The sequence below is a fragment of the Opisthocomus hoazin genome, chromosome 8, assembly GCF_030867145.1.
Source record: "Opisthocomus hoazin isolate bOpiHoa1 chromosome 8, bOpiHoa1.hap1, whole genome shotgun sequence".
Classification (NCBI taxonomy): Eukaryota; Metazoa; Chordata; class Aves; order Opisthocomiformes; family Opisthocomidae; genus Opisthocomus; species Opisthocomus hoazin.
In genome coordinates this window covers 73,335,634-73,362,017 of record NC_134421.1, presented here as the reverse complement: position 1 = coordinate 73,362,017, position 26,384 = coordinate 73,335,634, and the positions used below count along the sequence as shown (strand labels likewise).

General features: G+C 47.9%; 1 protein-coding gene across 1 annotated transcript in view; it reads right to left on the bottom strand.

Moving 5' to 3' along the window:
- The window catches only part of UBE2H (ubiquitin conjugating enzyme E2 H), a 62,774-nt gene that overhangs the window by 11,627 nt on the left and 24,763 nt on the right, over positions 1 to 26,384 (bottom strand). Inside the window, exons 2-5 of the mRNA XM_075429006.1 lie at positions 20,035 to 20,111; positions 19,270 to 19,344; positions 5,743 to 5,782; positions 4,989 to 5,041 (exon numbers count right to left, since the gene is read on the bottom strand). Of these exons, the coding sequence (XP_075285121.1) occupies positions 4,989 to 5,041; positions 5,743 to 5,777 (88 nt within the window). The 5' untranslated portion in view covers positions 5,778 to 5,782; positions 19,270 to 19,344; positions 20,035 to 20,111. The remainder of the gene's footprint in view (positions 1 to 4,988; positions 5,042 to 5,742; positions 5,783 to 19,269; positions 19,345 to 20,034; positions 20,112 to 26,384) is intronic.

The following is a 26,384-nucleotide window of genomic DNA, read 5'->3' as shown; positions in this document are numbered from 1 at the left end:
AAAGGAAGAAAGCAAAGCAAAGCGCTGTGCTTTACCCGTCACTGAATTCTTCTCCTAATTCTGTTCTGCCTCCTATTACAGTCTTTAAATGTCTTATGCTCCATGACTAAATTGACGCGTCTCAAGCATAAAGCATCTTCCAAAGCGCTTTAGATGACTGTGTTAATAGAAAGAGCAACCAACAAGTCCTGCCTCCGACTCCAAACAATTTGCAGAATGTGAAGAGCTCACATTAACACCTTGGTGCCAGTTGGCATCTGTCACCAAATAATCCACAACAGGAAACCTTCTTTTGGTGCCGACGAGTAATTGTGGATACACGAAACCCTCTTCCCACATCCCTAAGACGACACCTACCGCACTTCACAGACTCACAGAATGGTAGGGGTTGGAAGGGACCTCTGAGGTCCAGATGGGGCCTCACTAGGCCAGATGGGGCCTCACTAGGGCAGTGTAGAGGGGAAGGAGTCTTCAGCAGTGGGGGTGTTCAGAAACAAGCCCTGCGTCAACATTTCTCCTCGGGGACTTCCGAAGGACCACGCGCACCCACAGAGAGGAGAGACTAAACTCCCCGTGCAGGGCTGTGCGCCAGGTTTCCCTTTGGCCTCTGGAGAGCTGCTGATAGCAGACCAGCCTTCGTTGTGTGGGGTTTTCTGTTGGGTGTTGTTTGTGAATATTCTACACATCCTTCAACAGGATCCCCCTTTCCTCCTTAATTAAAGAGAAGGTTGCTTTCCTGGTGGCAGAGAAACCCTGCCTGTGGATGAGCATCACCAGCTCACCAGCATGAAGGGCTGTCAGAAGGGAAGCCCAATGCTGCCTAGGATCCACCGCGAGAGCAGTTAACCGTCTCAACCTGCTTCTTACAGAACCAGGCTGTGTGACTAATTCCTGAGCCCAGCCACCACCGAGCCTCACGAATCTGCTAAATTCAACCAGATCTGACAGAGGGCAGGGCCATCAGAGCCCTTGATTTTCTAAGATTCATCAAAATGGGTGGGCAGGTAGGGGGAGAGACCTCCAAGTGCTCTCATTGTGCTACTCTGGCTCTGGGCTGGAGCCACAGAAACCCAGGCTCCGTCACAAGCGAGGACACAGCCTCAGAAGAGCTGCGCAGTAGGTCCAGGCAGAGCATCGCCACTGCCCACCGTTACCACCTCTGCAAACCTACCAGCGGGCACACTTTCAGAATGTGCTTTCAGACCTTGCTCAAGAGGATCAAAGGAGACTCGAGGTTCTGTCAGTTCTTCCCTCCTGCATCAACAGGTCCGGGAGGTCCAGACATGTGCCATGACTACCTCAGTCATCCATTCAGCGTAAACCCTGCTGAGCAGGAGGACAGGCCATGGTTTTACACACTTAGGAGTAATGTAGGGTTCATTATAGCTGGTTCTGCATCACCCAGTTGCAAAAAGTAATGACATCGATTGCTACGGATAGTGATCGGCTGCTCTCTGCTATACAGAGACATCACTAAGAAATTGGGTGGGTTTATTGTGAAGTCCCTTCTCGTATAAAAGCTGTTGCCCCTTCCCATATTGGCAGAGGACAGTGACAAAGCCCTTCAGAGCACACATGGTACCTTGACCAAGTGTGCCACGGCTGGGACACTGAACAGCCAGATGCCACCAGCTGCTTCTAGGATAACCACAACAGCAACTGGCAGCAGGATCCTAATCCAAAAAGGGACCACAAAAACCAGCAAGAATGCTCTGTAAGAAATCTTTTTTTGTCCCTGGTAAAACAATTAACCACCCTAGGGGCTAAATTCAGACACCACCAGCAAAAGCTGGGTCAAGTCTCTCCACAGAGCAGGCTCAGATCAGCTATTTCTTTGCGGCCATTAGACAACTGAACTCTCACGTAGGCTGAGCGAGCAGAGCCCTGGGAGGCCATCACGGCTCGCAGGACACACTGCAGGCATTCTTCTTTTTTAAGACACCTCAGTAATTTCCCCCTTCTTTCAAATCCCCCGAAGTAGCACTGGCTTAGCAGCAACTAGTTGAACGCGTGCAGGAAGCCTAACCATAGCACTAAGGACTTGGTATTTCATTAGGGAAGGAGAGGGAACGCAACCGCGAGGTCCTCATGAATTTATTGGTAGCTATTCTGGGTCTCTTCCACCTTAGTTGCTCCTTGAATTATCTGACCCATTTCCTCTGCCAGCACAGGAGTGCTGTGGTTTAAAGGGGTGACACTCCAAACAACACAGCTGTGCTGAAAGGCACTGGGAAATATTATTTCCCCCCTTTTCATTTCAGGTTCACAAATGGGCCACCTCCCTATTTCACACAAGGAGGCAAAGCCCTGTAAGTGAAGGGGTGATGTAGGCACTCTAGTGCTGATCACAGAATCACAGAATAGTAGGGGTTGGAAGGGACCTCTGTGGGTCATCTAGTCCAACCCCCCTGCCGAAGCAGGGTCACCCAGAGCAGGCTGCACAGGACCTTGTCCAGGTGGGGCTTGAATATCTCCAGAGAAGGAGACTCCACAGCCTCCCTGGGCAGCCTGGGCCAGGGCTCCGCCACCCTCAGAGGGAAGAAGTTCTTCCTCACGTTCAGCTGGAGCTTCCTCTGCTTCAGTTTGTGCCCGTTGCCCCTTGTCCTGTCACTGGGCACCACTGAAAAGAGTCTGGTCCTGTCCTCCTGACACCCACCCTGCAGATATATATTAGGTCCCCTCTGAGCCTTCTCTTCTCCAGGCTGAACAAGCCCAGCTCCCTCAGCCTCTCCTCATAGGAGAGATGCTCCAGTCCCCTCATCATCCTCGTAGCCCTCCGCTGGACTCTCTCCAGTACCTCCTCATCTTTTTTGAACTGGGGAGCCCAGCAATGGACACAGGACTCCAGACGGGGCCTCACCAGGGCAGAGCAGAGGGGAAGGAGAACCTCCCTCAATCTGCTGGCCACACTCCTCTTAATGCATCCCAGGATCCCATTGGCTTTCTTGGCAGCCAGGTCACGCTGTTGGCTCATGGTCAATCTGTCATCCATCAGGACACCCAGGTCCCTCTCCGCAGACCTGCTCTCCAGCAGGTCCACCCCAGCCTGTGTACTGGTGCATGGGGTTGTTCCTCCCCAGGTGCAGAGCCCTGCCCTTGCCCTTGTTGAACCTCATCAGGTTCCTCTCTGCCCAACTTTCCAGCCTGTCCAGGTCACGTTGAATGGCAGCACAGCCTTCTGGTGTATCTACCACTCCTCCCAGTTTTGTGTTATCAGCAAGCTTGCTGATGACTTCCCAGTGGAGGGACAGAGTGAACGCAGTCGCCCCAGCGTCCTCCCTGCCGCTTCCAGGCATCCTGCAGCGAGGCAAGGGAAGCCTGCAATAAAATGACTATCAAGTGAGGCACCTTCTAAGCCAACTTTCACCAGTTACGGCGGAAGGTGCTCCATACAGAACACACACCTGATACCTTCCAAGCTGCCTAACACCTACCACTGACATGGCAAGGACAAACGCGGATGGTTTTTGCAAGCTTGCTGATATTAATACATCACAAGCATAGCAAATACCACGCTGGTTTTTCTACCTGTACAAAGAGCGATGATGACAAAAAAAATACAGCAGCACTCATTAGGAAACCTCTCACAGAAAGCCTTCCTATGAAATTGTTTGGAAACAGTGCAGAAACCCCACTGTGGCCGTCTGTGAGAGCGTGCTGCGGAACAGGGAGGCTATCCATGTGTGGCTTCCAAAGCAGAACTCAGACTGCCAGAGCACAAAACCAGCACCACTGTTACGCTGGAGCGAATTTCTATTGTCCAGCCATCCCCATGATCTGCAGGTAGCATTTAAAGGTTGGAACAGCAGCACACGCTGCACTGTGCTGGGTTCTGCTGCCAACTGAACCACGCAGGTTCATCCTGAGCAGAGGGCTTGGTTTGCTTAACGCCGCTTTCATTCCTCCACCTCGCATCAGATCCTCCCAGGCCACAGGAGCATCCTCTTCCTCCATTAGCAACACCACCTGGGTGACAGCTAAGCTGATCTCTCACAGCAAAACCATGTGAAGTGTACGCCATCCATCTACTACATGAGGACTTCAGTCCTCCTGATGAGGAGTAAAGTTCAACAAGTTGCTATTGCAATTTCCCACCCAGGATTCACCAAGCCTGGTATTTTCTTATAAATTGTGCTTACAAGGAAGGTGAAGTAGCTTGTCTCTCTAGCAACTGCTTCAAAGCTTCATCTTACATAGGTAAAATCAGCTTTTCATGGATGAACGTGAAGGATTTGATGTGCGCATTCCCCTGAACACTCTTCCACAAAGCATAATAGGAACATCTGACAAAGTTCACATTTTAAAAACGCAGCCAGCCTAGATGAGGTACTTAGCTGTATTCCTTTTAACAATTTCAGCTTTCCCCAAATGCTATTTTAGCAGGTCTTCAGATACCAGATGATCTTTTTACATCTCTAAAAAAGGAGAATTATAGCCAGAAACGACCTAATGGGAAACCTCAAACATTCTGCAGCAAGCAGTGCAGACGTTAGATGCAACACCATCTCCTAGTTGGCAAGGAAATGACGCTGCCACGACAAACAGGAATGGTTTCTGGTGCCATCTTCTGTAGAAGTGGGCTCATAGCCTTGCGAACAAAGAATACCAGCTGGAATGCACGTACAAAACATGGATGGGGTAGCTGGAACTCGGTTTCACTTTAGACACAGTCACTCCACTCCTTCAGTGCTGAATCACGGCGGGGTGCTGTTGTGCAGTTGCCAGACAATGCCAAGCAATGGACTGAATGATCCTGTGTGAGGTTTATGGAATATTTTCGCCTCTCTGGCATAAAAACAGCTTACAAAAGGATTTTCACATGAAAATCTGGTTTTTCACACGATCTTGGCTCAGTGAGGAGTCTCAAACTTCAGCTCAAAAAAAAAAAAAGTTGGCCTAGGATCATCTGTCTCCAGCAAGCTGTGTTATGTTAACACACCAAATACGGACGTTCACGTGACCAGCTTTCAGGGAAATGCCAAACTCACCGTAGAGAGCTGTCCAAGTTTGATTGATTACATCTAGACATACAGTTCCTGACCTGAAACATATGGAAAGGATAGAATTAAACACAGTCACACTCAAAAACACTCTGGAGATTTAACATAATCTACCCCCTCCCTTCCCCTGCCCTGCCTCTGCCCCATGGTTTCAGATAAGCTATGATTCACTCGTATCTGGTGGTTAATAGAGGGGTAGCCTTTAACTACACGAATCTTCATACTCTGCACGTAAGAAACTAAATTGGAGCCTTTATTGAATTAGCCGGTCCGCGTGGGGCTCTGCTGCAGAGACTAAAGCATAGATGGCTCCCCTTAACAAACCTTAATTGAAAAAAATGTGGCTAAACATCTCATGTTTTGAAGAATTTTAGTATAGACGTGAACTTCAGCTAAAGAGGGAGCTACGGCTTAGCCGATGCTGTTTCTTATTTCTAGAAAGCCGGCGCGATGCCGATGAGGAGGGGGCCTGGCAACCTTGAATGTTCTGTAAATGAAGCACGTTGCAATATGAAGACCACATCTGCAAGGCAGCCTGCAGCATGCAGCGCTCTAGGCTTGCCCACAGCCTGACCCACTCCTGAAAGTTAACTTGCGACATCTCCTTCTATCAAAACCACCACTCTGGACTCATTGATTGATGACAGCGTTATTCAACTCCTCAGCATATTATCCTGAAGCCCCCAAACAGTTACAATTAGACAAACTTCTCAGAAAAAGCAGACACTAGGGATTTACTTACGCTTCGTCAATGTTGGGATGGAAAATTTTATTCATGAATCCTGCAAAGAGACACACTGGTAAACAGCAGAAAACAGCCAAAGATTTTTTTTTTTCCTTTTTTTTTTTTTTTTTACAATAGAAGTCTGGAATTTACTGAACGAGGACTTGTCTGACTGGTTTCAAAGAAAACCCAGCCTTAGCTATATATAGCTACATAACCTTTAAAATACGCAGGCAACATTCTGACCCTAGGGTCCTCGGCCATTCCCTCGAAATTCAGCAAAACCCTCTGCTTACAGTGCAACCGTACCGCAAAGGTTCTGTGGCTCAGTATTATCTTGAAAAGAAACGATGCTAGGAAAAACGCCCATCAGCGCAGTTGAGCACCCACATCTTACGAAGCGTTTTTAAAAGCTGCCAGGATCTTTTGAACAAACGCTGAACACAAAACTTCAGAACATTTGCTTTCATATTGAAATTTTTTTAACATCTCCCAACAAAGATTTTCTATAAACTTGAAGTCGCAATATTTATCTACATTTGTAAGCCATCCAGGGGCAGAGAGTTAATATTTCAAGTTTTCCATCAATACAACAATTAATTCATCAGCTGGTACCGCTGGTATCGTACAAAAGGAAACAGCTCAGATGCAAGGTCTAGAATGAGAAATCTCATCTTGGCTTTGTCCACATTTCCGACTTCTGTACTTGACAGCGCTTTCTTTGTTCCAACTGGCAAATTCAATTGTTAAAAAAAAAAAATCCTATGGTTTTGAGGCTTATGACCTCATGGTAGAAGATGCTTCATACTCTAAAGACTGCATCCGACAGCAGCAGCCAGAGGTAAGACGTGTTTTCCAGTTCCCTGCTTTCACCTCAGGTTCAAGAGAGACGGCACCTCAAAATCACTCCCCTCCCACAAACAGAGTTTGTAACACAAGGATATCAAAGGAACTACAACACAGCATACTTGGCACCATGGTCTGGGCAGCAGTAAAGCACCAAAAGGCAAAGCTAAGTGTTCCAGATGATGGCTGTGAGCGGACGCAGACCCCAGCTTCCAAACTCTTCCAACAGGAGGAGTCCGTACACCTGGGCGCAGGACACATTCCCAGTGCAGAACAGACAGGGAGCAGGGATAGAAACCCGGGTTTTCCAGTTATTTCACTGCCAAATGGATCAAGTATTCCTATATATTTCTGCTGGCTTGGCTGAATCATTTGGGCTCTGCCCAGAAGGGCTGCTGCAACCCTTGCTTCTAGTTATTTCTTCTAATTTATCTGATTATTAATATACAACACGGCATATACTAAATGCTGCACAGACTCACAGGCATTCAATGGCAGAGATCAGTCTAAGAAACGGCTACTTATGACCCACAAGCAGGGGTAAGTAAGAATACTCAATCCAGCAAGGATAGGACAGAAGCACAGAAAACTAAGGTACATCGTGGATACTCTGTTAAGTTCCCTTCTAGTCTCCAGCAACTCCCTGAAGTGAATCACTCTGTTTCTTAAGTAATCCTGGAATGCTGCAGTTCGAGATAAGAACCATGACCATGATACAAAAATGAGGGTTTTGATCCGAGCGTGTTATGTTTCTTTGTCCTTTAAAAAAACTCTAGAAAACAAACGTAAGAAGGCTCCTTTCAAAAGATTAAAGTCCAGTAAATATTCAGTCTAAGGAATATTTCAGTTAATAGCTTTCGTATAACTTTGATTTTGTCATCTTTTGTATTCTCAGGCTTCAGTGTGCTCCACTCCAACCTTTTTCTACAAAATTCAGGCTTCCTTCACTACTTCATTGAATTGACTAGCAAAATTAAGAACATAAAAAAAAAGATATTTGATTCTTCCTGGTCTGTACTCACGTCATGTTAACCTGCTTCCACATCTTCAAGCTTGACTTTTTTCAGAACTCCAAATAAAACCTTCTTTCCGCTGTTGTGCCACCATCCCGCAGCCTGCAAAGCCCTACAAACACTTCCCACGTGGGAATCGCGCCTTTCTGCAACGAGCAGAAATCTCCTTCAGCTAACAGCAGCTATTCCTTCTGACAAAGGTCCGTGTTTGTAACAGCGGGAAGGAAATTGAGGTCTGGGATATTGACTCGATCCATTTCACAGAATCACAGAATAGTAGGGGTTGGAAGGGACCTCTGTGGGTCACCCAGTCCAACCCTCCTGCCGAAGCAGGGTCACCTACAGTAGGCTGCACAGGATCTTGTCCAGGCGGGTCTTGAATATCTCCAGAGAAGGAGACTCCACAACCTCCCTGGGCAGCCTGTTCCAGGGCTCCGTCACCCTCAGAGGGAAGAAGTTCTTCCTCATGTTCAGATGGAACTTCCTGTGCCTCAGTTTGTGCCCATTGCCCCTTGTCCTGTCAATGGGCACCACTGGAAAGAGTTTGGCCCCATCCTCCTGACACCCACCCTTTAGATATTTGTAAGCATTTATAAGGTCCCCTCGCAGCCTTCTCTTCTTCAGGCTGAACAAGCCCAGTTCCCTCAACCTCTCCTCGTAGAGTAGATGTTCCAGTCCCCTCATCATCCTCTCAGCCCTCCGCTGGACTCTCTCCAGTAGCTCTTCATCTTTCTTGAACTGGGGAGCCCAGCACTGGACTCAGTACTCTAGATGAGACCTCACCAGGGCAGTGTAGAGGGGGAGGAGAACCTCCCTCGACCTGCTGGCCACACTCTTCTTGATGCACCCCAGGATCCCATTGGCTTTCTTGGCAGCCAGGGCACACTGCTGGCTCATGGTTAACCTGTCTTCCACGAGGACGCCCAGGTCCCTCTCCACAGAGCTGCTCTCCAGCAGGTCCACCCCAAGCCTGTACTGGTGCATGAGGTTGTTCCTCCCCAGGTGCAGAGCCCTGCCCTTGCCCTTGTTGAACCTCATCAGGTTCCTCTCTGCCCAGCTTTCCAGCCTATCCAGGTCACGCTGAATGGCAGCACAGCCTTCCGGTGTATCTACCACACCTCCCAGAGCTTTAAAAAGCTCCTTGCAGGATTCAAAACACACGTACGTCTTCTGCCCAGAGCAGCCCAAGAAGTATAGAAACACGTCCCTGTTTACCGTTCAGCAAACGCCCTACCTTCCAAGACCAGGTTGGACAGGGCTCTGAGCAACCTGATCTAGTTAGCGGTGTCCCTGCTCGCTGCGGGGGAACTGGACTAGATGACCTCTAGGGGTCCCTTCCGACCCAAAATTTTCCATGATTCTATGATTCTACCTTCAGCACCTTTCTTCAGCCACTCCAGGCGAGACACTGCAGTAGTGCTGACGCACCATGGCTGCCCAAACAAGGAGCGGTTGCGATTTGAGTGACAGCACGGTTCCCATCTGGGGTAAGAGCTGACATATGGATTTAACTCCCTTTCTTTCCATGTATTATGACACAAATATAATTTCATGTTTACTTGTACTGCTTGGGTTTTGCATAAATACAACGCAAGGCTGAAACGATGCCCGAAGCCAGAACAATCTCTAAAAGAAAACCGAGAACTGCGTAAACAACTCCACACTAACAAGTGTCTTTCAGGAATACCTTGCCATGATTTAGCTTGAAAAACTGAAGCAGACTTCAAAAGGGAAGCCGTAGTTCTATCAAATATTTACGTTATGGCAGCTCTCGCAAGTTTAAATCAGGTCACGGATCCATTATGCCAGCACTGGAGAGCTGCAGCGAGCAGCGATCCTGGTTCTAAATTCTGTCTGTCTCTCTTGGGGGGTGAAAAAAGTTAAGTTTCTGACAAAGCAGAATAGAAGACAGAAGTTAACAAGAACAGAAGACACCAGTTAACAAGAATAGGATGCTAATGTGTGGACCTGCTGAATTAAACACTCTTTGTTGTGGTATCTGGGACGCAGACTGGCTCTCTAACCCAGCTAGACGCAGGCACCCCTCCACCTCCTCTTGTTTTGGCTTTCTGATCATCTCACCTATTTCTGAGGATCTCCTACCGCAGCCACCTGCAGCCGGTTAGGCAAGGCTGTGCTGCAAACCCACCTGTAAGGTTTTGGTCAGTTCTTTACTCACACACTTCAGCACTGAAGCTGCACTCGATATCCAGGGAGACAAGCTTAGGTTGTCTGCTCAAGCAGCTCCTGTGCTACAGATTTGTAGTTCTTCTCTGTCATCTTTGCATTCACCCAGGCAAGCAACAATTCCTTCTTTCACTTCGTCCTTGGCTTCAAGCTTTCCAAATGAAACAGTTGTTCTTCGAGAAAGGACACGAGCACCCTGTCCCTCCTGTTCTTGTTTCCTAGGTTGTTGCCACATCTTCTTGCAACTCTTCAAGGTCCACCCAGTCTCATTCTCCTACAGACACAAACTGGCCAGGCCAGGAGCGGCTCCGCTGATACCTTTCCTTTTCCTGACCCAAAAATAAGCCAAAACTATTATCTCCTCTTTTATTTGAAATGTAAAGTCCCCTGCAGTGATAAAGCACTGACACTGCTGCAATAATACTGACTTGCTCTGTATTTATTTTTACAAATGACAAAGCAAGCATAAACATCCATGTAAAAACAAAATTCCAATTTAAAGAGGAAGCCAGGATTTGAAAACAAAAACCCCTCCTAAGCCAGCATAAACACTGGGGCAGGTTTACTGCCATAGTCTTGAGCACAGCACACCCCAGTTCATACACTGCGCAGAACTCCAGGCGAGCACTCCACAAGGAGTGCCAAGGGACAGGCTCTTGATTTTGGGTTCTCACCACAGCCTGGAGCATGGAGCCAAGGTCACAGCCTGAGCAGTTGTGATTCTGCGTGCTGGACCGGTTGTAAACACTTAATTGAACATTTTAAAACAATATTCATGCTGAACGCTGGAAAAGCCAAAGCTTCAGTGGAATTTGAGCAGCAGAGTGGCTGCAGTCCACCCTTTCCATACAGAGACATCAAGATCCAGGCAAAGCAGCACTGCGTAAAATCTGTATTGACAAAAAGCCTTTGGGTGGTCACAGAAAAAACCTGTACACCCACAGAGGAATCACACAACAGAAAGGGACACATCTGTTCTGATGCTGGAAGATGCTGAGACCAATATGCAGATGCTGACCTTCAGAAACGCTAGTATTTCAGCAACAGCCCTAGAGTAATCACTCCTTGGACCGACAAAAATCTTCCAAGAGAAGCACGTTTTTAAATTAAAAATCAGCTAACTGAAAGGCTGTCAATCTTCCTCGGTGCTGCAAACACAGGAACATTCACAAGGCTCCGGCAGCTGGACACATTCCAGGACGAAGTTCTCTCACCGCGCTGACGCGCCAGCCGTGGATGGGTCTGAGCATCCAGGGCACCGACTCGCAGTTGGGTCAAAGCGGTCGCTCCGAGGATCGGGCCCTGTGGCTGGGCAATAGCTGGACACCCTCTCCAGGTTGGCAAAACCGCAGCGGAGGAACGGGGAGGAATTTTGGACCGATGTTGATGTCAGTGTCTCTCTTGAGCAACTCCAGACTAAAGCTCCCAGGAAATGGCTAGAAGGCCAGAACCAACGCACTATCGTGAGCTACTCTGCCAGCAAATTCTCCTCCAAGACGCAGAGCCCAGACATCTGGACAACTTGGGGAACGTTGGGGTCTCCCAAGGCACCTCTCATTGTCCTGTGGAGCCATCAGGCAGAAAGCTGCTGCAAGAGAATTCTATGATTATAAGAGGTTGTTCCACACAGATTGCTCCCCTATCACCACACTACAGGGCTGGACTGGGATTTAGAAAGGGTCCCCTACCTTGGTACAGCTCCCACAGAATGATAAAATGTTTTTTGGGTTGGAAGAGACCTTAAAGATGATCTCGTTCCAACACCCCCGCGATGGGCAGGGACACCTTCCACTAGAGCAGGTTGCTCATCTACCATGCAGGCAGAACGGACTCCAAACTTGGAGATAAGAGGGAGCAGCAGCCTGGGCTGGAGACCGCCTCCTCACTCTTGCCACAGCTCCAGCCGCACAACGCTGGCCCGCAGCAGCAGGAAGCTTTCCGCACCCCTTGGCGCTTCTCCTCCAAGCCAGGAACCAGCTGCAATCCAACCAGCGGCGCTTCAAAAGGTGGCCCGTTGCTTATCTGAGCTCAAAGTCCAGCCAGTTTAGCTGGCAGGTTTAGGTGAGAGGTCCCCAGAAGAGACTTTTTTTTCCTGTAGCATGGCTCTTAAAGCAGCGCTAGTCCTGTGAGCCCTGCTGAAGCACGCGGGGAAGGAGGCAAAGCAGCGTGCCAGCAAACGCAGCACATCCCAGCCTCCCGGTTCCACCTCTTCTGGCTCAGTGAGGAGTCAGCCGCGTGGCCCGACCACACCAGCGATAACTGTAAGAGGACTCCCCACCAGCTCTGGGGAAGGTGCCAGAGCGGAGCTCGTTTCTATCCACTTGCCCATCCCAAACTCGCCATCGCTTGCCCACGCGTCGGCTCTCTTTGCTCATAAAGCAAGGCCAGCTGGACACTTCCCTACCCGAACAACTGTGACAGCAGACTCGTACCGGTGTACCACTGCGGTGTCAAACAAACAGTCGACAGGACAAAGTGTATGTAACCAACAGAATCACAGAATCACGGAATGGTCGGGGTTGGAAGGGACCTCTGTGGGTCATCTAGTCCAACCCCCATGCCGAAGCAGGGTCACCCAGAGCAGGCTGCACAGGACCTTGTCCAGGCAGGTCTTGAATATCTCCAGAGAAGGAGACTCCACAACCTCCCTGGGCAGCCTGTGCCAGGGCTCCGTCACCCTCAGAGTGAAGAAGTTCTTCCTCATGTTCAGACGGAACTTCCTGTGCTTCAGTTTGTGAACTTTTCAGTGCAGCAAGACTGACAAGCCTCAAAGTTTTCTTTTTAATGAGAGATTAAGGCCAAGTCAGGAAACCGTTCTGACTGCCTGGCTGGTGAGTTGAGAAGGTGGTTACAGTCTCTCTGCAGCAGAGTTTAAAATATCACACCAGATCACCGTGGCTTGGGTGACCATCCAAAGCTCGGGTGCAGAACTATGTGTACAGATAGCAGCACGGAAAAGAGCTTACCTACGGCACAGAGAGGTCAGGAGCAGCGTTTTTCCTCTGCTTTTTTTTAACCACTGGACAACCTACCGAATGGAAAAAGATCTCCCAAGCACTCACGCAGTGTTGCCAAACAGCCAGATAAGCTCAGCCTAAATTTGCTTATTACTTCCCCCTTCTCAAACACCCAAAAGACAGCAAGGGAATATGCTTTTTATTTGTTTGTTTATTTTTAAAAAACCACACTGCACTCATTTCAGGGACTACCTTCTTGTGTAACTCATCACGAGCCTGCCATGCGCCACAGGTTGAGAAACCGTGGTAGGAGACAGTGGAGAGGGCACGAGAGCAAGACCTCTGCCCCAGTCCTCCACTTGCTGCCTATTCCCCTCTGCAGACTGGGACAACTGGTTTAGCGTGCGGCTGTTCCGCATTTGAAGAGCGCAGGATCTGCCCTCCTCGGAGGTGCGTACCTTGTCCAGCACTCTCAGGGCAATAAGCTCTCACTGGCAAAGGCAAGGACTTCTTATTTTTATGAGATTTGGAGGTTAGGAGCCCATTCAGAGCGCTAATGACCGAGTCAAATATAACACTGTGCACTCATCAGGGAGGCATTCACTGCGCGGTGGTGGCGTGAGGTGCTGTGTAACATCAGCTTGCTAACAGCAGAAGTAGAACAGTTTATATTACCATACTCAAATTCTAGTAGCTTTTCAAAACAATACCATAAATAATTCTGCGGTAGCTTGACGAGGGAAAGATCAGGACAGAAAAATATGGCTGTAGCTCATGGAAAACAGTGGCAGAGCTATCAAGCCTGGAGCTCGTGCTCAGAGCGAAGGGCTGAGCAGCCCTTCTTGGAAGCGGAAAAGCGGTATCCACAAGCTCACAGACTGGTGCTAAGAGCAGCAATCTCTGGAAAAACATGCCAAACTAGCACAAAGCAATCGCCCAGCATTGGTTCATCTCATTGCTTAGGTGCAGCATCACCTGATGCCCAGGCTTCCGAGACTGGCACAGAAGGCAGCGAATCTGTGCCAAGTCAGGCTGAAAACACCTACCCCCATTTTGTCAGTCTGTTCCCACTCTCTGATTGTAGCAGGGAATCTGCGGAGGGTGCAGAGTTGTGCGTCAGACCGGAGTAGAGACGGGGATACAAATTACCTTTCGGTGTCTCGTCTTTCCCCTTAGACAAAGCTAAGCGTATCTGAAAGAAAGAGCACTTTCCCCGTCGCTTATAGGTCAGAGTAAGGATCAACACACAGAGGGAACAGCAAGCTCGGAATGGTCACAGGCGTTAAGTGACTCATGAAATTCTAAGTAGCAAAACGTAAGGCAATCCAGAGGGGAGCCGAAAGTAAAAATAGCAGCTGCAGTTAAAAAGAAAAATTAAGCACAGGGCAGGAGAGATCTGTTAAACCCTGGCTGGAGCTAAACACTGCTTCACTCCCGTACCGGCTGCCACAATGTCTCCTTATATACATACACATACATACACACACGCTTCCATATGTTTTGTGTACATAGTAGGCATTTTGTTTTGTAAAACACTTAGGAGAAAGGTGAAACATAAATGCAAGATATCTGCAGATAACTGGGCCGGGGATGGCAAGAAAATGAGAACTGTGTATAAATATACAGAATTTATTTGAGAAATTGAGGCTCTGAGCACACTGTAGGCAAACTTTGCAGATGTGACATTTGACTATTAAGAAACCAGAGTGACTCAGTGCCGGCCTAATATTTCTGCAGATTTTAGCAATAAAATAAATGCCACAGTGCTTCCAGGTAAGAGCTCAGGCTCCCAGGTTCACATTTCTATTGCTCCTATCATCTAAGCAGGGCAGGACATTCACACTCTGTGCTTCCTCCCATGTTTACGGCATCAAAGAGCATTAATCTCCAGCTCTTGGCAGGCGTACAGACTGATTAAAACCACACAAAATTTACACAAAGTGTTCTCGTGACTTGGGAGCTCAAAACAGTACGTCCAGTACCTCACAACCCCCCTTTGAAAAAGCGGGAAGAGACTAGGCAGAAGGTTCCCCTGAAGACACTAAATCCCAGAGGGAAGGGAAAAGCAGCGAAGCAGTGCCAGCAGAGTTACTGAAATCATAAACAGGCCAAAATATATCCTCTAGGAGAAAGCAAAAATGGAACCAAGCATCTAGCAGGGGAGTGCTTCGGGTCCTCACAAGCACGCAGGGATATTTACATTAATCGGCAAAAGCATTAAGAGCAGCAGCATTCACTGGCTTCGGAAAGCAACTGGGTGTTTTTCAGGAGTTGTTTTGTGCTAATGAACTGCTCCAGTGCAGGAGGTTTGTGAACTGCTCCAGTGCAGGAGGTTTGTGAACTGCTCCAGTGCAGGAGGTTTGTCTCAACCCTGAAGATCTGGATATTTCGGGATCACGAGCGGAGTTGGTTCATCTCAACGGGAGCACTCCAGCCCAAAGCCAACATGACAGCCCTACATCTGGCTTTGCTTCGATTCGTGTTCTTCTAGGATGTGCATTTCCCTTTTTACTATATGTTGTACAGCTTTTTGTTGGTCATCCTGCACCATTACGGGATCTGTCCGCACACACACACCCCCCAAAGACCAGGCATGGAACAGGCAGTGTCGGAAATACTGGAAAGGTATTGCAGGACACGCTGGAAGCTCTCCCAGAACTGCTCATTTCACATAGATCCCGGGACAGTTTGGGTCTTTAAGCAGAGGCATTACCTGCATTGTCAGGAGAGCGCTGTCCCTGGGGTGGCATCTAATAGACTACAGCAATAATTAACAACCTGAGAGGGGCAGGAAATAAATGCTACACGTATTTGAGAAGAGAGCTGTGGATGGGACAAGGAGCAAAGATTTGCCAGGAGAAAAGCCACGATACCAAGTGAACGCTTCTGCTAGAGACCCTCAAAGGCAAATAGGGCCATCAATCATTTAGGGTTTAAGAAAAGGTCCACACCTTTCCAGATGATAAATGTGGAGCCCATTTCAAAAGCCTTTTCTATTCGGGTTTGTCAGTCACACTTTAGAAGAGAACACCAAGTTTTCCTGTACCTTATACTCAGAGCCACGCTGGGATAAAAGCAATTTGAACAGATTAGAAAGCAACCATTAGGCGTCATTTTTCAGAAGTGGTTCTCTAGAACGCACGGATATGCTTCAAGCCATCACGTTATTCGCTGCAAAAAAAGCCCATGCCATGTTCAAGCCTGCATTAAGATTTTTCTAAGACGGAAAGCAAATTTTAGCCTACAGTACTAGAGGAACAAGGAAAGAGCCGCCAGAGCAGCATTTTGGCTTTACGCTTCGGCATGAAAGTGTAATTTATTAAAGGAAAAGAAACTGCTGGATTCTGTACTTTATAGAAGCCAGGGACTTGCACAGACAATTTGAACTCTGCGTGTCATCACCGCAGTGGGAGCTACGTGGTGCTGAGAACAGAAGGGCTGGAAACAAGCTACATGTGTGCTCTAGATGACCTCCTGTCCATTTACAGGCTCCACCACCTCTGAAATCCTCCACTTCCACCTCTTTACAGATCGGAGATTGCCACGGCAAATTGCTTCCCTACTAATTCCTACCCCTGTGTTATCCAGAGCTCAAGCTGGCTGAGGACACCCGTGCTCACTGCAACAGGCAGACCTGGGAGAGAACAGGATCTCACCTCAGTCACAAGCTTGTGAACGCTCCCAGTTCAGCTGGGACGAAGGTCTGGTCTGGAGCTATCCATAATATGCCAAAAACAGTGGTATCAGGCACGGCACACCGCGTCTGCCTCCAAGAGCAGCAGTGTGGAGATCAGGTTGGCCCAGAGAAGGGGGCCGAGACATCACTCAGCCCTGGCCGTGCAGATAAGCTGGGCTGGGGCACCAGAAATGGGAACCAGACAAAGAAAAACAAACCTTTTCCTGCAGCCGGCTGGGAGCTTCCCCGGGTCCTAGCACTCCCCTTGGCTCTTCCACTCCCCAGCTCTTTGAGTTGAACCCTGCTTTGCTAAGCCAGCTCTCAGAATCACAGAATCACAGAATCACAGAATAGTAGGGGTTGGAAGGGACCTCTGTGGGTCACCCAGTCCAACCCCCCTGCCCAAGCAGTGTCACCTACAGCAAGCTGCACAGGACCCTGTCCAGGCGGGTCTGGAATATCTCCAGAGAAGGAGACTCCACAACCTCCCTGGGCAGCCTGGGCCAGGGCTCCGTCACCCTCAGAGGGAAGAAGTTCTTCCTCATGTTCAGACGGAACTTCCTGTGCCTCAGTCCGTGCCCATTGCCCCTTGTCCTGTCACTGGGCACCACTGAAAAGAGCTTGGCCCCATCCTCCTGACACCCACCCTTCAGATATTTGTAAGCATTTATAAGGTCCCCTCGCAGCCTTCTCTTCTTCAGGCTGAACAAGCCCAGTTCCCTCCCTTCTCTCGTCTAGCATCCACTATTTATTCAGCCTAAACCTCAGCTGCACACCGCTTCGCCTGGGAGGTAACCTGCGCTTCCAGCAGCCCTCGCCCAACAGACAGCAAGGCAGGCCCCAGAGCAAGGGCCAAGCCTTTGGGGGAGCTCAGCGAGAGGCGAGCTGGTTTTCAGCCACTCAAAGACTTGCAGGGCCAGGGCAGCATGCTAGAAGGTGCAATGGGTCCGGAATAAGACAGTCACAACGCAGCGAGCGTAAGCAAGTTGACAGAGGGAAAGCTGCTGTACTAAAAGGAAGACAGCAAAAGCAACGTTAGAAGGGACAAAGCGATCTGAGCAGCAAATAATCCCCTCCACGCCCACCCAGCACCCTCCCCAGGTTCGCAAGGGGAAAAGCCATCTTGTGGTGTCAGTTCTGAAAATACAGCCGGGCCAACTCTGATCCCAAGCTGCCTTTTACTCCCGCCTATCCCAACCAGCACTAAACAGCCTCCAAGCCAAACCACCAAAACGTCAAACCGACCACCTTCCGTGCAGCTAACGGGAGCCTAAATCAACAGCACCACGAATACACGAAAGCCTGGCCAACGTTTAGCTGCATTGGCTTCACAGGCTACTGGAAAGAAGGTTTGTTTTTAATGTAAGCCAGCAATCTTGATTTCTGATACACACAGGAAGAACATCAGGAGAGAGAAAAATAATCCCAAGTAGACCAGCATCAAAGCAATTAACAACAAGGAAACTGGGTTTTATACGTCTTCTGAGAGTGGTCTGTAGCCAGGTCACATTTAAGATTGCCAACACGACAGTACGCTGATCTGCATCGGTTTGTGGCACTTGAAGTGGGGAGGGAAAAATGACTGGCACCAAATAACATGCTGTGCATCCCGTAAAGTCTCTGACCTAAGAGGTTTACAGCAAGTTTCGGAGCTGACTCAAGAGGAAGGAGAAAAGGGTTCGCATAGCTGCAGCAACACTGCATTGTTACTCAGCTATGTGCACATTTCTGTGGTTCAGTTAAGTTTTCAACAAGAAAAAAAAAAACCAGGGTAAAGGATGGCGTAAAAACAGCGTTGCTCTTTCTGAAAAGGCCTGGTTCACATTTGGGACTCGACAGATTATTTCTCACACCAGAGAGAGACAGTTTAAATACAAGGCACTCTTAGCATAAGAGTCTATTTTAAGAAAGCAGCCAATACTTATCAACTCCAAATCAGGATGTTGATATTGGAAGGGACCCATCTTGTCCAACCCATACAGTCAAGTTTCCACATCAGTCCTCCTTGGGCAGTTTTCTCCATTCAGCAGAGTCCTCCAGCGGCTTGAGCCACAAGCACACCCTTCCGATGGAGACACGCCACGTCTCTGAATTACCAGCACTTATTTCATAAGCCGGAATAGAGATGTTGGAACTTCACGTATCCGCTCCAGTTTTTCAAGCAATATTGGCGATTTTATTTATAGCTTCAGCGATTGGAATAAATTTAGGTACCAGAAGACATCCGAGTTAGATCACCACTACCCAAGGACAAAGATAGGATGGATACAGGCTAAAGAACATTTCCTTATCGAACTTCCTATTTGCTCTCAAAGGTCAAACAAGCCTGATCAGTCCAGCCAGCTGCAATTTTTCTGGTCATGGGTCCCTGCTTCTATGTTCTTCAACACATGCATCACCTAGTCCAGGAGGACAGAGGCTTCTGCTCCTACCTTCACTTCCATCCACTTCTGGACAAGAGGTCCCAACAGCTAGGTTCACCCGAAGATTATGAACATGCACTGTGGTCGCTGCTCTCCATGTTTAATGAGTCATTTTATATAAACAGGCTCCAGCACTCACTGTGGTATCCTGCACCTTACCCACAAACGGATATATTACTAAAAAAGCACTGGGCAGAGACACCCAAACATGTGACCAAATTGCATTTCCAGCTCCTCACCCTTCAGCCAAAGGACCAAACTTCCTCTCTGCCTGGCACATGATATCTGGAAGTCTACGGTAAAAGCATTCTGCGGACTCGAAGTAAAGAGCTTATGATTGCACGGAGGGGTGGTGCAACCTCACCTGCAACAACGCGGCAAACAATCACATCTCTTCTGCATAAACAGTAAAACCATTTTGACTGAAAGTGATTATTGGTTACCTATAGACGGGGATTTGAAAGGGTATTTATCAGGAAGGTCGACTCTAACTTTCCATACTCCACCTTCATATGGTGCTGCAAAGAAAGAAATGTAGGTATTAGACACTTGATAACTCAGGAGAGAATAAATAGAACTACAGCATTAAGCAAAACACATCTTTGGAAGAACACTTAGCTCCATCAGGGGGCAAGATTTCATATCAAACCTCCTACGGTAAAAGCTTTTTTCCTGCGCTGCCTGACAAGAAATACATGGTTTGAACTGATACTGCAGAAGATCTTGGCACAAAGACACAAGAGCTTTATTAAAAACAGACACTTTAGAATGATCTACTTACCTTTAGAGATGTTACTAAATTTAGACACACTGGAGACCCAACTTGCCATCTAGTCACTAGAAATGCCATCTTAATTACAAACTCCACAAAAATTCAGATGACTGATGCAAAGCTTATAAGCCAGGTCTAGAACAGCTAAGGATCAACAAGAATGGTGCTGAAGGCCATAGCAGAGGGCTTAGCTGTCCGAAGGCCACATCCAGCTCTGCCCAGCTCCGAGGGAGGTGGTTCATCTGCGTTAATGCTCGCAGCTGTATTTCTCCCCGCCCTTGAGAGCACGGCCTTCAAACACTGCTACCCTTTGATTTCTCACTCCCACTTAAGATTTGTTCATCTCTTCTTCCGCTCCAGAAGAATGTGTCATTTTGCTGTTCCCCACCATGAGCCATTAGTTTGTTTTTACAGAAGGGCTGGGTCATATACTTACTTCCTTGTGGTCCATAAAACTTCACAACAAATTCATTGAGTCCTCCTAAGATTGTGACTTCGTGTTTGCTCTCAATACTGATACATCAAGTAAAGGAAAACATTCAGTCCGGGAAACAAAACCCATTTACTCAGACACGGGTAACTTGCTAGAAGCTTGTCAAACCAAATAGTTTAAAACCAAATATTCAAAATATCCTACAACATGCAATTTAAGCATCTTGACACATCTAAGTGACCACACCACCACAATGACGTTAGCAAAAGCCAATTCTACAACGCTGAAGAATCTCTCGCCCTGCATTGAGCAATCTTGAGATGATGCCTCCCTTTCCCTCAGAGCTGCTTCGCATTTTCCATCTACTTCTGCACAGCGTAAGCTCCGATCTACAAAAACGCCAAGTCCCTATCAGCAACGTATTTGGAAACATATTCGGGCTGTGAGGGGAGCTAAAAATCTACAAACAGCAATAGCTCCAAAGCCTCACCGCACATAGACACAAAACCCAGAGGCAAGGCTCGGAGGTGAAGCCAGGACTTGGAGAGATCTCTCTCCTTTCCACCGCTCAGAAGACACAAAGCAGAAAGTCAGCCTTGCCAACCGCTCACATTGTTTACTCGCCTGCCCAGATTAGAGGAGCAGAACTCGCCCCAGCCCCTGCTCTGACAAACGCGAGAGCTGATGAATTCAATTCTCCTTGGCTGCCTTCGGTGCTGTCAGATGGCCTCCCACAGCGACGATGCAAATCACGGCAATCTCATGTTAATTTGACTTGCAAGACCAAAAAACTCTGCGTCTTTCGAGAGGTGGCAGAAGGGCGAGATTATGAGGCACTGTTAAGAGTGCAAAAAGAACAACTCTATTTCTCCACATTTAAAAGAAAGAATCAAAGCACCAGCGCTTTGGGAAGAAGGGAATACAAACAGAAAGGCAAGAAATCTTCGTTTCTACTAAGGCTCAGTTAAGACAATTAATGGTGATGTTTCAGCACCCAAGCTTGCTGAAGAATTCTGCTATAAATCAGGGTTAATGGATTGTGAATAATATCCTACAGCAATTACCTTTAATCAATAATCTTAATATGAATTACGAGGGAAGCATCGGTAAAAAACAGAGCAGGAGAAAAATCAAAGGTTTACTCCCACCTGAACTTCAGACTGCTTCAGCTCCGCACCACAGAGGCTGCTCCCGTGTGAGGGAAGAGGGCAGCAGCACAGAATAGCTAATAAAAGATCCTTAACATCACAGCGGCGAGCTCGGCAGAAACGCTCAGGCGAAGAGGAACCGAAGCCAGGTCGCCTTTTACAACCAAGATTTTTCACTCGGATGCAAACGGTTTTCCGCTTTCAAGGCACAAAATTTGCCTGGGAAGCTCTCCACTTTGCAGCAATGGGGCTGACCCGCTTGCACCTTCGTGGCCCCGAGCAAACAGGCACCCGTGCGCCTCGGCACACACATACACACTCACTTCAATATTCCTGACCCACCAGGAACTCATGATTCTCAGCGTAGGTCGAATCCTCGATCGTACATTTCGACCCATGAGGTCTGCTTAAGATGCACCACACAAACTGCTTGAAGAGAAGAGGCTCCTGTATCCAGAAGTTACAAGTCAATCCCGACGGTCTGCGCGCGTACTTGCACGCAGGAGATCCAAGTCCCAGCTGCGGGGTCCGTCAGGTTTTATTACTGTTCCTCAAGTATAACGACTCACAGATTGGACAGAGTTTTCCCACAGTGCCAGCTCCAAAAGAGCTTGGATGCAATAACCTTCTTCCCTTCATTCTCATGGGGAAGGAGAAAAGTTTACAGCGGTTTGGTTTGGCTCAAGAGTTTTCTTGGTTCAGCATAAGCTGCTCTGCCCTACGGTTAAATGGCAAGCAGCTCGCTGCACCTGGCAGCCACCCAAGAGCAGCTCACACAGGGCAGATGGGTGCCTAACTGCCCCCAGCGCAAGCGATTTCTCTGCTCACAACCAACGGGCATCTCTGGGAAAAGCTACATCCCGACAGGTTTGCGGAGAGCAGCTTAGGGCCGAGGCAGATTGCTTCGGACCTGATGGTAAGGGATGCTTGTCACCAGATCTTTTCACGTCACCCAGTACCAAGACAGCAAGTTTTAAATACAGGCTCAACTGAGTTTAAGTTCCTTTGAAAATGTACACACTCTTCTAATGGGTAACTATTCCAGGCTCAGAAACGGACTCTTCCACAAACCCCGACGTGGCCGATGATGCCCCAGAGTGAAATGTTTAATACTGAAGTATGTCAACACTTACAGCAGCTTCATGGATCAGGTTAAATACAAATGGTTTTACTTAGGACTAAATCGAGTACCACTTAATAAAAAACAGCTCTCCCAGCCTGATCTTCAGAGCAAGCTCCTGAGGAGCTCTGCAGCTTTTGGCTCTGCAAGTTAATACCAATCATAAATCAAAGCAGAGCTTTCTGCACTCAGACTCAGTCCTAGCGTTCCCAAGTTCCAAAAACTACTAGTAAGCCACGTGGTGCCGTATTTGATTATTCTCCGTGTTGTGGCAAGGACCTAAAATTCCTACAAAAAACCCCAGCAAGTTAGGTTCACAAAAGGGATATGTATTGGGATGCAGATGCTGCATTTGGGAAAAACTGCATCGTTTATTAACGTGATACCAGAGTTTGAGGACAGACTGAACGCAAAGTGAGCTTCAGCAATAAAGCCCTTGTATCAACACAGGGGAAGGCTCTGGAAATGCATTAGCAGAGCTGAGGAGGCTGGGGAAGCCCTCTTTCCTGGGCATGAGGCGAATTCCATGTGAACTCTCACGTTCTAACACAAGTAGGGTGGAACCATCTTCCCCTTCCCATCTCCACCAAGTTTTCTCTAAAGGCGAAGATGTCTGGGAATTTGAAATCTTGAAATCCCACTAACAAAATGATTGAGAGCACTAGTGGCAGAAGTGCATGGAGCAATTACAGAAAGAAGAACATTTACAACCTGCAAGCTCTTTCCATCTTCAGGAAGTCTTTGGATCCATTCTCTTATCACACGGGATCCCCAGGAAGCATTTATTGCACAAGCTGGGACTCCAGGAAGACCAGGAAGGCAGACCTCGAGGCTCTTCCATCCCACAAAGCTGTACCAGCGAAGCCTCTAGCAGCACAAGGGAAAAGCATGGGGCAGCGGCAGCAGGGACTTGACACGTTTGGAGGACTGTCCCTCCAGACCCTGTTCCCAGAGAAAGCTCCACCATGAGGGCAATGTATCTCCAAGTAAAGAATGCAGGCTCTCGCCCAACTATTTTCTCAGCTCAGACAGATTTTTTCCATAAGGCAAAAGTCTTACAACCAAATCCCAAACGAATCCTCTTCCAAACATGCCAGCAATTCATCAGCTGCCTCAGATCCAAGGAAGAGTTGCCAGTTGGAGACCCACAAGACTTAAACCCAGCTGTGCCTAGGGCACAGCAAACCCCCTCTCCTGCATTCCGAGCTAGACAGGGCCCGGTGCCGAATCCTGCAGCAAGCCCAAGTAGCTCCCAGGAAGCAGAAATTCTCCAGGTCTTCAGCAAACCGAGCACAGCTCCAGGAAGCCCCAGGAAAAGACCACTGAGAATCTGGAGCAAAACTTCCACAATGAAGGTGACCAGACTTCTCACAACAGCCCCCGCGTATTTCTCCCAGGATAGCTATGTTCGTGTTGACGATTCCCATCCACGTCTTTCATCGGCTACGGACGTAAACCTGCGCAGAAGGTGCTCCTGCGAGCGCTCAGGCCTTCAAACACGCAGTCAGCATTTACGGGAAGACCACAAACCCCTCACCTTGAGTCTGCTCTGTCCAGACGAATTCCTCTATGCCCACTCTCTCTCTCACTGCACTTTTCATTATTCAGATTTCTAGAAAGAGAACGAGCAGGTAATGGATAAAGACGTCAGCGTTCTCGATTCTAGTGGCAATCCAGTGGTTCATACTGGCACGAGCAGTCTGCCTTGCTTCCACAGCAGGGCACATGGCTACACCCTGTGTACATGGGGTCAAGATTTTAGAGCTACAAAACCAGCCTGTAACACATCACATGTGCTAAAATGTTTAATAAAAATAAAACCAAATCCCTTTCAAGACTCTCAGCTTGCTCCTACTAGTCTAGGCGACTTATGGCCTTGCTGCTTTTATCTCCTTATCATCTCACTATACTGATCTGACTTTGTGTCAAATATAGCCGGTGTAAAAGTCAAGAGAAAAGAGCAAAATCTGAATACAAGTCAGGTTTCTAATGCATACAAAGTTCAAAAGCTTTACCTTAAGACCACAGAAACGAGAAGTGAGTCCTGAGGACCTGAAGATAAATTATCTTAGTCCCAAGACTATTAAGAGAATTTTAATGACAACAACTGTTGAAAATATTTAGATGATGTTACAGCAAGCAAGCTTATTTTCAAATATCAGTTCAGAAGGGGTTGCTAGGAGAGAGACAGAAGGGAATTTTTCTGCAGCTGATTACAGACTCCCTATATAGTGCCTGAAATGTGCCAGAAGCGCAAAGGCCAACTGGGCCACGTATTAGCATTACAGTAACATCCACAGCCCCCTATCAAGATCAAGGCTCTATTGTTCAGGGTTGAGCTTGTAGGAAATTGTTTCTTCAGTCAGAATGAAAAGTGATTTAAAGCATTTTGCCTATTCTGTGTCGGGACAAAAACCACACAAAACCTTTCAGATCTGGAGAGCGAGAGACTGCCCAACCATCGGTCAGAACAGACCAGCCACTGCGGATTTGCCTGTTCCAGGGTCGAGTTCCCATTCCCTTATCATCGTGCGGGGCCACCCACCACCACAGGGCTGGAGCTCCCCTGGAGTAATAAAAAAAAAATTTGTTAGGATTCAACTTCACACCCAGATCTCCCAAAATCCCAGACGAACATTGCAGCCAACAGATGGCTAGTCTGTTTGCAGGGTGGAGTGGTTTTTTTTCCTGGCAAACATTTGGCCTTAAAAAAAAAATAAAAAAACAAACAAACCAAAAATCCCTTCATTAAGTTTCTTTAAAATTAACTTTAGTTGTAAGCTTGGGCACATCAGTTTTCCAGCTAAAAATATTTCACTGAAAATATTTTTACAAGCCTAGTGACACAAGCGGCCACGAGCACCCTGCCCCAAAGCAGCAAGCTGGAATGCTCTAGGGAAAAATAAAGTTGTATATTTATCTACATGCATCTCAACACAAGTTGCAAACAGGTCGATGGTCATTACCAGAAAGCAAGTTCCTGCCTTCTAAGGATCTCTGCCACGTCTTCTCTTACTCATGGAGACTCTCCTACAGCTATCCTTCCAGGTGCAGAACCTCACCAGAGAAGACACTCTGAATTTGAGGGAAAATGGTAAGACCACACCTGCCTATATTTAAAAAAAATCATCCAGCTCTGCTACCTAAGCAGCTGAGAACCTATCTTTGAGGAAATAACTCACCATCCGCATATTTTGTGACAACGAGTGTTTTAAAAATAAGCTGAATACATTTTTTTTTCCTTCTCGAAGGGCTGTGCAGGCAGCGAGTGCCGCTACGCCACCCAAGCGACCGAAGCGCAGCCACTCCAGCCGTCTGCGGTACGGCAAGCACCGCTCCTCCTGTTCGCGGCGTCAGAGGCGCGAATTCTTCTGAAGTATTTGCAAGCAAGATTTTGCAACCTGAATAGCCTCTAATATTGGGACTGATGGTTATTTGAGTTTATTTTCTTACAAAGGCGAACGAGCTCCACGCTAAGAAGCACTTACACAACCTGCAGTTATCTGTAAGGAGCCCTATGATTTAGCAGCGTTACCGGTTACACTGACGTGTGGGCAGCAAAAGGCAAGTTCAGCTCCGCCGCCTCCCTGCCTCCAAGCCTTCAGAGGCTGTCGTGCCTCCTCTACGCTCCCTTGCCTTCATCTGATACAAGTTACCCGAGGTACCAGTTGCACACGGGAAATCACAGCCAGCACCAGGACTTTGATGCTTTAAGCATTTAAGGAATATTTATTCTTATTTTCTGCAAGTAAAGCTCCCCGCCCTTCACCCACTTCTTACTTTCTTCACACTTCTGTGTCTATCCCTGTTGAACACCAGAAGAAAGGATGCTTAGTCAGAACTGAAAAAAGTTATAAAGAAAAAAAAGCTCTTGTGATGTCTTTGAGCGGCAAGAGGCAGCACTTTTTAGTGACAGTTTGTTGCAAAACTTCTTGAGAACTCCAGGCTAAACTCATTCAGATTATTAAAATCCATAGGTTTTCCCCCCAGGCTAGGTATTCTCCTTGCCACAGGGGACCGCGTACAGTTCCCAGCTTCAAGCAAAGGGGTTTTCCAGCACCAGAAACGGGTTCTCTATTTGCCAA